The 12,500-nt window shown below is 44.6% G+C and overlaps 1 protein-coding gene across 2 annotated transcripts in view; it reads right to left on the reverse strand.

Annotated features, from left to right (window-relative positions):
- Positions 1 to 12,500, reverse strand: part of ARHGAP25 (Rho GTPase activating protein 25) — a 156,603-nt gene that overhangs the window by 33,868 nt on the left and 110,235 nt on the right. Inside the window, exon 1 of one of the 2 annotated variants that reach the window (XM_069766575.1) lies at positions 5,075 to 5,303. The exons of the other annotated variant lie outside the window; for it this stretch is intronic. Within the exon in view, the coding sequence (XP_069622676.1) occupies positions 5,075 to 5,288 (214 nt within the window). The 5' untranslated portion in view covers positions 5,289 to 5,303. Of the gene's footprint in view, positions 1 to 5,074; positions 5,304 to 12,500 lie in introns of those variants that run through there. 2 annotated transcript variants of the gene reach the window in all.

Below are 12,500 nucleotides of genomic sequence, written 5' to 3' on the forward strand. Positions count from 1 at the left end.
TGCACACGGCAGCTTCTGGTCCCAGGACGCAGGACCTGTGGTGATGTCGCGGTCACATGACCGTGACGTCATTGAAGGTCCTTCTCGCAGGACCTGTGATGATGTCGCGGTCACATGACCGTGACGTCATGGCAGGTCCTTGTCGCATACCATCCTTGCCACCGGAACCTGTCGCTTGCATGGAGCAGTCACCAGAGTGTAGCGAGGATCGGGAAAGGCGCCGGAAGGTGAGTATATGATGATTTTTTATTTTTTTTATTATTTTTAACATTAGATCTTTTTACTATTGAGGCTGCATAGGCAGCATCAATACCAAAAATGTTGGTCACACAGGGTTAATAGCAGCGTTAATGGAGTGTGTTACACCGCGGCATAACGCGGTCCATTAGCGCTGCCATTAACCCTGTGTGAGCGCTGACTGGAGGGGAGTATGGAGCGGGCACTGACTGCGGGGAGGAAGGAGCGGCCATGTTGCCGACGTACTGCGCCCATCCCTGATTGGTCGTGGCAATGGTCGTGGGCGTTTTGCCACGACCAATCAGCGACTTGGATTCCATGACAGACAGAGGCCGTGACCAATGAATATCCGTGACAGAAGGACAGATAGACAGACAGAAAGACGGAAGTGACCCCTAGACAATTATATAGTAGACTAGATGGTGGCCCGATTCTAACGCATTGGGTATTCTAGAATAGTACAGTGGGGCAACATACATAGTACAGTGGGGCAAAAAAGTATTTAGTCAGTCAGCAATAGTGCAAGTTCCACCACTTAAAAAGATGAGAGGCGTCTGTAATTTATATCATAGGTAGACCTCAACTATGGGAGACAAACTGAGAAATAAAAATCCAAAAAATCACATTGTCTGTTTTTTTAACAATTTTTTTGCATATTATGGTGGAAAATAAGTATTTGGTCAGAAACAAACAATCAAGATTTCTGGCTCTCACAGACCTGTAACTTCTTCTTTAAGAGTCTCCTCTTTCCTCCACTCATTACCTGTAGTACTGGCACCTGTTTAAACTTGTTATCAGTATAAAAAGACACCTGTGCACACCCTCAAACAGTCTGACTCCAAACTCCACTATGGTGAAGACCAAAGAGCTGTCAAAGGACACCAGAAATAAAATTGTAGCCCTGCACCAGGCTGGGAAGACTGAATCTGCAATAGCCAACCAGCTTGGAGTGAAGAAATCAACAGTGGGAGCAATAATTAGAAAATGGAAGACATACAAGACCACTGATAATCTCCCTCGATCTGGGGCTCCACGCAAAATCCCACCCTGTGGGGTCAGAATGATCACAAGAACGGTGAGCAAAAATCCCAGAACCACGCGGGGGGACCTAGTGAATGAACTGCAGAGAGCTGGGACCAATGTAACAAGGCCTACCGTAAGTAACACACTACGCCACCATGGACTCAGATCCTGCAGTGCCAGACGTGTCCCAATGCTTAAGCCAGTACATGTCCGGGCCCGTCTGAAGTTTGCTAGAGAGCATTTGGATGATCCAGAGGAGTTTTGGGAGAATGTCCTATGGTCTGATGAAACCAAACTGGAACTGGTTGGTAGAAACACTACTTGTTGTGTTTGGAGGAAAAAGAATACTGAGTTGCATCCATCAAACACCATACCTACTGTAAAGCATGGTGGTGGAAACATCATGCTTTGGGGCTGTTTCTCTGCAAAGGGGCCAGGACGACTGATCCGGGTACATGAAAGAATGAATGGGGCCATGTATCGTGAGATTTTGAGTGCAAACCTCCTTCCATCAGCAAGGGCATTGAAGATGAAACGTGGCTGGGTCTTTCAACATGACAATGATCCAAAGCACACCGCCAGGGCAACGAAGGAGTGGCTTCGTAAGAAGCATTTCAAGGTCCTGGAGTGGCCTAGCCAGTCTCCAGATCTCAACCCTATAGAAAACCTTTGGAGGGAGTTGAAAGTCCGTGTTGCCAAGCGAAAAGCCAAAAACATCACTGCTCTAGAGGAGATCTGCATGGAGGAATGGGCCAACATACCAACAACAGTGTGTGGCAACCTTGTGAAGACTTACATAAAACGTTTGACCTCTGTCATTGCCAACAAAGGATATATTACAAAGTATTGAGATGAAATTTTGTTTCTGACCAAATACTTATTTTCCACCATAATATGCAAATAAAATGTTAAATAAACAGACAATGTGATTTTCGGAATTTTTTTTTCTCAGTTTGTCTCCCATAGTTGAGGTCTACCTATGATGTAAATTACAGACGCCTCTCATCTTTTTAAGTGGTGGAACTTGCACTATTGCTGACTGACTAAATACTTTTTTGCCCCACTGTATATAGCACAGGCCACGTAGTATATAGGAGTACTATGTGGCCTGTGGTATATACCATGTGGCTGCTATATACATACATACATATTGCAGAATACCCGATGCGTTAATATAGGCCACGCAGTAAATAACACAGCCCATGTAGTATATAACACAGCCCACACAGTATATAGCAGCCACGCAGTATATAGCAGCCACGCAGTATATAACACAGCCCACGTAGTATGTAACACTGGCCACGTAATATATAACACAGCCCATGTAATAAATAGCACAACCCACATAGTATCTAACAGTGGCCACGTAGTCTATAGCACGCAGTATAGAACACATCCACGTAGTATATAACACTGCCCACGTAGTATAAGGCAGCCATGTATTGTATAACGCAGCCCACCAGTATAGAACACAGCCCACATAGTATCTAACACTGGCCAGATAGTATATAGCAGCCACGCAGTATCTAACACAGCCCACGTGTAGTATTTAGCAGTGTGGGCACCATATCCCTGTTAAAAAAAATAATTAAAATAAAAAATAGTTATATACTCACTCAGCGGGATCCAGCGTAGATCCAGCGAACCTCTGGCAATGCGAGCGGCTGCCGCCATCTTGCGTTCCCAGGATGCATTGCGAAATTACCCAGATCAGTTAGCGGTCTCGCGAGACCGCTAAGTCTTCTGGGTAATTTCGCAATGCATCTCTGGGACCGGAAGCTGGCGGGAGCGCATCGTCGGACTACGGAAGGTGAGAATAGCAGGGGGTTTTTTTATTATTATTTTTAACATTAGATCTTTTTACTATTGCTGCAGCATAGGCAGCATCAATAGTAAAAACTTGGTCACACAGGGTTAATAGCGGCGGTAACAGCGTGAGTTACCCGCGACATAACGCGGTCCGTTACCGCTTGCATTAACCCTGTGTGAGCGGTGGCTGGAGGGGAGTATGGATCGGGCGATGACTGCGGGGAGTATGGAGCGGGCGCCGGGCACTGACTGCGGGGAGTATGGAGCGGGCGCCGGGCACTGACTGCGGGGAGTATGGAGCGGGCGCCGGGCACTGACTGCAGGGGAGTAGGGAGGGACTAATCGGACTGTGGCCATTGCTGATTGGTCGCGGCAGTCATGACAGGCAGCTGGCGAGACCAATCAGCGACTTGGATTCCATTACAGACAGAGGCCGCGACCAATGAATATCCGTAACAGAAGGACAGACAGACAGACAGAAAGACGGAAGTGACCCTTAGACAATTATATAGTAGATATTATATTAAAGATTGCTTTTTAATTTTTTGCCAGCTAGCTTTAAGTTAAAATAGAGCATTATAGTATGTAGAAGATAAGAACGCATGTCATATGGGTGCTAGGCGAGAAACAAATCACACGTTCGAATGACATACGGAGTGACATACTCGTATGTATAACACTCGTCCAACTTTTCAGGATGAAACTTTTCAGTGAAACTTTACGGTTTACTGACTGAGAAGAGCAGGTAATCATTAAAAAGCTGTACGAGACTAAATTGTCTAAGCTGCAATACTGGACTCAGCCTGTGGATAACAGGGGCACTGTTTAAACCTCACTCTTCTTTCTAATTCCAGACATCGCTTTTAATCATGAAGATCAAAAGATGATCAAAAGAATCGTAACCAATACAGATCAGCTGCAATTATATGGAAAGATCTATTACCTTACAAAACTTTATGGATTAGAGAAATTTGAATACAACTAAGGTCAGGTGCAGACAATTGCGTATTCCCTCTCCACAGAGAATCAGGCAGGTTATGCAAATGACACTCTGCTGAGAGTTTGATCAGAGTGTGTGATCCGATTCTCTTGGATGGGAAGATGGAGAAACATTTCTCCATCTCCTCCATTCTGTCAATGTGCATAAATTAGACTGCACTCAGATGTCATCCGAGCGCAGTCCGATGGCTTCCAAGCACTCATTGACTTGCATAGTCGAGTGCGATATGAATATCAGATCAAACTCGGACATATAGCGATCTTTTTCCTTGGACAGTCTTTATCCGAGGAAAATATCGAAAGTGCGACCAGTCACAAAGGATAACATTGGTCCGAGTGCAATCTGATGTGTTGTCAGATCGCACTCGGACCGAAAATACGCTTGTCTGCACCTGCCCTTAATGTGACTGTGGCAAATTGGAAAAATCAAATCAATATCAAAGTTTAAATAAATTAATATAAACTGATCCTACGTATTCATAGCTATATAGATTTCTGGATCGAGTGCTCAGTATTCATTATTTGCACGAAAGCTAAGAGACATGCAGGTTACTGTATCGATGCTCTCGATTATTTCTACGTAAAAACTGGGAAATCTTTTGGGAGCGTTTTCTTGTTTTGTTTATATCCAAGATTGAACATCATTATAATGGGTATTTTCAAACTGAATAGCTTCTGTATTATTTTTTCATTATTAGCTATATATATGGGTCCATGATTCCTGTCTATGGAGTAGTATAGACCTCCTGTCCAGAAAGGAGACAATATCTGATGACAGTAAGCCATTGATTCTCCACTGATTTCCAGCTCTGATTTATACAATTCCCATCCTGAAAATGTATAAATACTTTAATATGGTGGGATTATCGGATCACCTTTGGTGGATCCACACATCTCCTACATAACTGGGATATTGTTTTTTATCCCTTGCTCCATTGCAGAGTCCGTCTAGTTGGTTTCCAGAACACCAACCTGCTGGAGTAGGTCAGTACAAAGTCATCTGTACCTCTCTGAAGCGTCATTCTCCCATCAGCGAGGCGCAGTAGTCTCATCTTCAGAGCCGGGACACAGCCAAAATCCCATCCTAATTTCCTATACCACTGAGACATCCCGAGAGGAGACCCCTCTCTGCTGTTCCTGGATCCCAGGCGGCTGGAGGTGCAGTGAGGCTGCTTTCCGTCCTTCCAGCTGTGCGTGGATCTTGGTTTGGGCCTGCTCATACCTGCCTATCACACAAAGGGCTGCCTTTGTTTTACACAAATGGATATAAACCAAAATTTCTGTCCCCTCCCTGTGAAATCTCACTATTGCTAATTGTTAACTCCTTCTCACCCAGAAGCAGGAACACTTGTACAACATTGGGCAATCATATACATATTACACGTATACAGTACATACATATACACTCTAGTGGCACGTACGCCATCCATTATATTTCCAGATAGATCACGGACCCGTTAAGATGAATGTGCCTTTTTACACGTCTCCCCATGTCAATGTTGATTGTCCACCAAAAAAAAAAAGGCATGTCCTACTTTGATCCGTGCTGCGGATTTAATTTGTAGATAGGCCGTCAGACAATCACTGCGAGATAATGCACGCGTAGCCTGTTGTACATACTGTCATGGTGATGTCTCGGGAGCTGTTCATTTTTTAAATGATGTTATAGCAATAAAGCCTTTCGATTTTATCTGGAGAAGCTGGAACCTCTTTTTTCTTTTCAAGTGTGTTTCATCATGTCTCATCAAGGACGGAGTCCCTTGCTTCCCTGTGGGATCGGTGAGCTGGCTTTTTCTTCGTTTTATTACTTTCATACTGTACTACATTGCACGGTGTTCTATCAAAGAGAAAAAGGATCACACATTCGAGTCCGCTTGTGTGTCTAGTGAGCATTGTAAAAAGAAAAAAAAGGTTTTCAGGGTTAAAAAATAAAAAAAAATATATAGAAAGACGCAAATGCACAAATCTAAGAATAAAAAAATAATTTATTTTCTTTAAAAAAAAAAATGGCATTGCCTGGGTCATAACAACCCATACGATAAATTTCTATTATTTTTTTTCTCCCCCCTTACAGTCATTGCTGTTTTTTTTTATCACAGCTAAAAAAAAATTAAAGGGTTTATCCAGGACTAATTAATTGTATTCCTTAGAATTAACAGGCAGGTAGTTGCTAACTATCTACCTGTTGTGCCCGGTGCTGATCTCTGCTGGCTCAGAGCAGTCGGAGACCGGTTTCTCTTCCATTCTGTTTTGTTGATGGGGTGTGACTGCTGATGTCCTGCTGATTGACAGCCGACTCCCTGTTGCCTAAATGCAGGGAGCTGGCGGCTGTCAATCATCATGATGTCAGCAGTCACACCATATTAATAGAACAGCCTGGAAGAGGAAGAGATGCTCTGTTGATGTGTTGCAGCTGAAACGTCGTCATTAGCTCTCGGTGACTGCTCTGAGCCCGCAGGCTGGTAGATAGCAACTCCCTGCCTGTTAATTTTTAGGCTTGGACAATCCCATAGTCCTGGACAACTCTTTTAAATAAAAAGTGGTCAAATAGTCGTAGGTATCCAAAGTAGTACCAATAAAAACAACGGTTTGTTTTGCAAAAGACCTCTTACAGTTCTCTAAATTTAAAAATGAAAAATTAGGGCTTTACAACCAAAAAAATAAACTTTTTTTAATAAGTGATTTTTGTCGTGAAAAAGTAGTAACACGTTGGGGTATCACTGTGAATCTGATCATATCGACCAGCAGAATAAAAATAACATGTCAAATATGATGCACAATAAAGAAAAATACAATGTAAAAACAACTCCAGCAACACATTGGTGCCTCACAATCACAATGTCGAGGACTGATGGTCACCACAAAATTTTGCATTTCCGTGCGGTCGCCACACGCCTCAAATTGCCGCATGCGGCCGCATCCGCATACAATGCATGTCCCTGTGTACCCAATGTTAAAGATAGGTACACAGGGAAACGCAGGACGCAGGCGGCAGTAGGCGGAGCTTCATGGAGGAAGCAAGGAGGGGGTGCACTGCCATCCGCAGCGCACAGCAACGCAAGTATAAAACCAGCCTAAGATATTAGACATTACCTCTCACCTGAATGCAGTTGCCCTTTTTGACCTAGCAAATATTAACCTTGATGCCAATGCCAATTTTTTTAAATCTGACCAGTGTCATTTTATGAGGTAATATGTCTGGAACGCTTCAATGGATTCTAGTGATTCTGAGTCTGTTTTTATGTGACACATTGTACTTCACGATAGTGGTAAAAATTTGCTCGATATGACTTGCATTTATTTGTAAAAATATTGAAAAGTTCACAATTTTCACACTTTTAATTCGTATGCACTTAAATTAAGGAGTTAATAAACAACATTTTCCACATGTCTAATTAACATCTCCATCATTTTTGAAAAATACTTTTTTTTCTTCTTAGAAGGGTTAAAAGTTGATCAGCAATTTCTAATTTTTCCATCAAAATGAACAAAATCATCTTTTCAGGGACCACTGTTATGTCCTGGTGGTTAGGACAACAATGGACCTGATGGTTAAGAGCACCTGGAAAGACCTGATAGCTACAAAAACACAGGACAAGCTCTGGGAAGTGGAAACTCTGCTGACCGCAATCCCTAATCCTATTACACACACTAGAAATAGCCGTGGATTGCTCCTAACGCTCCCTATGCAACTCGTCACAGCCTCAGAACTAGCTAGCCCTAAAGATAGAAAAATAAAGCCTACCTTGCCTCAGAAATTCCCCAAAGGAAAAGGCAGCCCCCCACATATAATGACTGTGAGTTAAGATGAAAATCACAAACACAGAGATGAAATAGATTTTAGCAAAGAGAGGCCCGACTTACTGAACAGACGGAGGATAGGAAAGGTAACTTTGCGGTCAGCACAAAAACCTACAAAAAGCCACGCAGAGTGAGCAGGGAAAAAAAACCTTCCGCACCGACTCACGGTGCGGAGGCGCCCCTCTGCGTCCCAGAGCTTCCAGCAAGCAAGGCAATATTCACAATAGCAAGCTGGACAGAAAAAATAGCAAACAAGAAAATAGCAAAGAGGAACTTAGCTTCTGCTGGAGTAAACAGGAAACCAGAACGATCCAGGAGTGAACTAGACCAATAGTACAACATTGACAGCTGGCATGGGACAAAGATCTAAGTGGAGTTAAATAGAGCAGCCCACTAACGAATTAGCCTCGTCACCTGTGGAAGGAAACTCAGAAACACCCACAGCCACCAGAGGAAGTCCATGGACAGAACCAGCCGAAGTACCATTCATGACCACAGGAGGGAGCTTGACAACAGAATTCACAACAGTACCCCCCCCTTTGAGGAGGGGTCACCGAACCCTCACCAGAGCCCCCAGGCCGACCAGGATGAGCCAAATGAAAGGCACGAACCAGATCGGCCGCATGAACATCAGAGGCAAAAACCCAGGAATTATCCTCCTGACCATAACCCTTCCACTTGACCAGGTACTGGAGTTTCCGTCTCGAAATACGAGAATCCAAAATCTTCTCCACCACATACTCCAACTCCCCCTCAACCAACACCGGGACAGGAGGATCAACGGATGGAACCACAGGCGCCACGTATCTCCGCAATAACGACCTATGGAACACATTATGGATGGCAAAAGAAGCTGGAAGGGCCAAACGAAATGACACAGGATTGATAACCTCCGAAATCCTATACGGACCAATGAAACGAGGCTTAAACTTAGGAGAGGAAACCTTCATAGGAACATAACGAGACGACAACCAAACCAAATCCCCAACACGAAGTCGGGGACCCACACAGCGTCGGCGGTTAGCGAAACGCTGAGCCTTCTCCTGGGACAATGTCAAATTGTCCACCACATGAGTCCAAATCTGCTGCAACCTGTCCACCACAGTATCTACACCAGGACAGTCCAAAGACTCAACCTGCCCTGAAGAGAAACGAGGATGGAAACCAGAATTGCAGAAAAACGGCGAAACCAAAGTAGCCGAGCTGGCCCGATTATTAAGGGCGAACTCAGCCAACGGCAAAAAGGACACCCAATCATCCTGATCAGCAGAAACAAAGCATCTCAGATATGTTTCCAAAGTCTGATTAGTTCGTTCGGTTTGGCCATTTGTCTGAGGATGGAAAGCCGAGGAAAAAGACAAATCAATGCCCATCTTAGCACAAAAGGATCGCCAAAACCTCGAAACAAACTGGGAACCTCTGTCCGAAATGATGTTCTCCGGAATACCATGTAAACGAACCACATGCTGGAAAAACAATGGCACCAAATCAGAGGAGGAAGGCAATTTAGACAAGGGTACCAAATGGACCATCTTAGAAAAGCGATCAGAAACCACCCAAATGACCGACATCTTTTGAGAGACGGGGAGATCCGAAATAAAATCCATAGAAATATGCGTCCAGGGCCTCTTCGGGACCGGCAAGGGCAAAAGCAACCCACTGGCACGAGAACAGCAGGGCTTAGCCCGAGCACAAGTCCCACAGGACTGCACAAAAGAACGCACATCCCGTGACAAAGACGGCCATTAAAAGGATCTAGCCACCAAATCTCTGGTACCAAAGATTCCAGGATGCCCAGCCAACACCGAACAATGAACCTCAGAGATAACTCTACTAGTCCATTTATCAGGGACAAACAGTTTCTCCGCTGGGCAACGGTCAGGTCTATCAGCCTGAAATTTTTGCAGCACCCGCCGCAAATCAGGGGAGATGGCAGACAATATTACCCCCTCTTTGAGAATACCCGCCGGCTCAGGAACACCCGGAGAGTCAGGCACAAAACTCCTTGACAGGGCATCAGCCTTCACATTCTTAGAGCCCGGAAGGTATGAAACCACAAAATCAAAATGGGAGAAAAATAACGACCATCGAGCCTGTCTCGGATTCAACCGTTTGGCAGACTCAAGATAAGTCAAATTCTTGTGATCTGTCAAGACCACCACGCGATGCTTGGCTCCTTCAAGCCAATGACGCCACTCCTCGAATGCCCACTTCATGGCCAACAACTCTCGATTACCAACATCATAATTGCGCTCAGCAGGCGAAAACTTTCTAGAAAAGAAAGCACATGGCTTCATCACCGAGCCGTCAGAGCTTCTTTGCGACAAAACAGCCCCTGCTCCAATCTCAGAAGCATCAACCTCAACCTGAAACGGGAGCGAAACATCTGGCTGGCACAACACAGGGGCAGAAGAAAAACGACGCTTCAATTCCTGAAAAGCTTCCACAGCCGCAGAAGACCAATTGACCACATCAGCACCCTTCTTGGTCAAATCAGTCAACGGTTTAGCAACACTAGAAAAATTAGCGATGAAGCGGCGATAAAAATTAGCAAAGCCCCGGAACTTTTGCAGGCTCTTCACAGATGTCGGCTGAGTCCAATCGTAAATGGCCTGGACTTTAACAGGGTCCATCTCGATAGTAGAAGGGGAAAAAATGAAACCCAAAAATGAAACCTTCTGAACTCCAAAGAGACACTTTGACCCCTTCACAAGGAATTCGCACGAAGGACCTGGAACACCATTCTGACCTGCTTCACATGAGACTCCCAATCATCCGAAAAGACCAAAATATCATCCAAATACACAATCAGGAATTTATCCAGGTACTCTCGGAAGATGTCATGCATAAAGGACTGAAACACTGATGGAGCATTGGAAAGCCCGAATGGCATCACCAGGTACTCAAAATGGCCCTCGGGCGTATTAAATGCTGTTTTCCATTCCTCGCCCCGTTTAATACGCTCAAGATTATACGCCCCTCGAAGGTCTATCTTGGTGAACCAACTAGCCCCTTTAATACGAGCAAACAAATCAGACAGCAACGGCAAAGGATACTGAAATTTGACTGTAATTTTATTAAGAAGGCGGTAATCAATACAAGGTCTCAAAGAACCATCCTTCTTGGCCACAAAAAAGAACCCTGCTCCTAATGGTGATGACGACGGGCGAATATGGCCTTTCTCCAAGGATTCCTTTATATAACTCCGCATAGCGGCGTGTTCTGGCACAGATAAATTGAACAATCGGCCCTTAGGAAACTTACTACCAGGAATCAAATTAATTGCACAATCGCAATCCCTATGAGGAGGTAGGGCACTGGCTTTGGGCTCATCAAATACATCCCGATAATCCGACAAAAACTCCGGAACTTCAGAAAGAGTGGAAGACGAAATTGACAAAAATGGAACATCACCATGTACCCCCTGGCAACCCCAGCTGGACACAGACATAGATTTCCAGTCCAATACTGGATTATGAACCTGTAGCCATGGTAACCCCAAAACGACCACATCATGCAGATTATGTAACACCAAAAAGCGGATATCCTCCTGATGTGCAGGAGCCATGCACATGGTCAATTGGGTCCAGTACTGAGGCTTATTCTTGGCCAAAGGCGTAGCATCAATTCCTCTCAATGGAATAGGATACTGCAAGAGCTCCAAGAAAAAACCACAGCGCCTAGCATACTCCAAGTCCATCAAATTCAGGGCAGCGCCTGAATCCACAAATGCCATAACAGAGTAGGATGACAAAGAGCAAATCTGAGTAACGGACAATAGAAATTTAAACTGTACCGTACAAATGGTGGCAGACCTAGCGAACCACTTAGTGCGCTTAGGACAATCGGAGATAGCATGAGTGGAATCACCACAGTAAAAACATAGCCCATTCCGACGTCTTTGTTCTTGCCGTTCAGCTCTGGTCAAAGTCCTATCACATTGCATAGGCTCAGGCCCATGCTCAGATAGTACCGCCAAATGGTGCACAGCTTTACGCTCACGCAAGCGTCGATCGATCTGAATGGCCAAAGACATAGACTCATTCAGACCAGCAGGCATGGGAAATCCCACCATGACATCTTTAAGGGCTTCAGAGAGACCCTTTCTGAAGATTGCTGCCAGGGCACATTCATTCCACTGAGTGAGCACAGACCACTTTCTAAACTTCTGACAATATATCTCTGCTTCATCTTGACCCTGACACAGAGCCAGCAAGATTTTCTCTGCCTGATCCACTGAATTAGGTTCGTCATAAAGCAATCCAAGCGCCAGGAAAAACGCATCAACATCACGCAATGCCGGATCTCCTGGCGCAAGGGAAAATGCCCAGTCTTGAGGGTCGCCACGTAACAAAGAAATAATGATCCTTACTTGTTGAACAGGATCACCTGAGGAGTGAGGTTTCAAGGCAAGAAATAATTTACAATTATTTTTGAAATTCAAGAACTTAGATCTATCACCAAAAAACAAATCAGGAATTGGAATCCTAGGCTCTGACATCGGATTCTGAACCACAAAATCTTGAATGTTTTGTACACTTATAGTGAGATTATCCATCAAAGAGGACAGACCTTGAATGTCCATGTCTACACCTGTGTCCTGAACCACCCAGAGGTAAAGGGGAAAAGAG

This window comes from Ranitomeya imitator, chromosome 4 (genome assembly GCF_032444005.1).
Source record: "Ranitomeya imitator isolate aRanImi1 chromosome 4, aRanImi1.pri, whole genome shotgun sequence".
Lineage (NCBI taxonomy): Eukaryota > Metazoa > Chordata > Amphibia > Anura > Dendrobatidae > Ranitomeya > Ranitomeya imitator.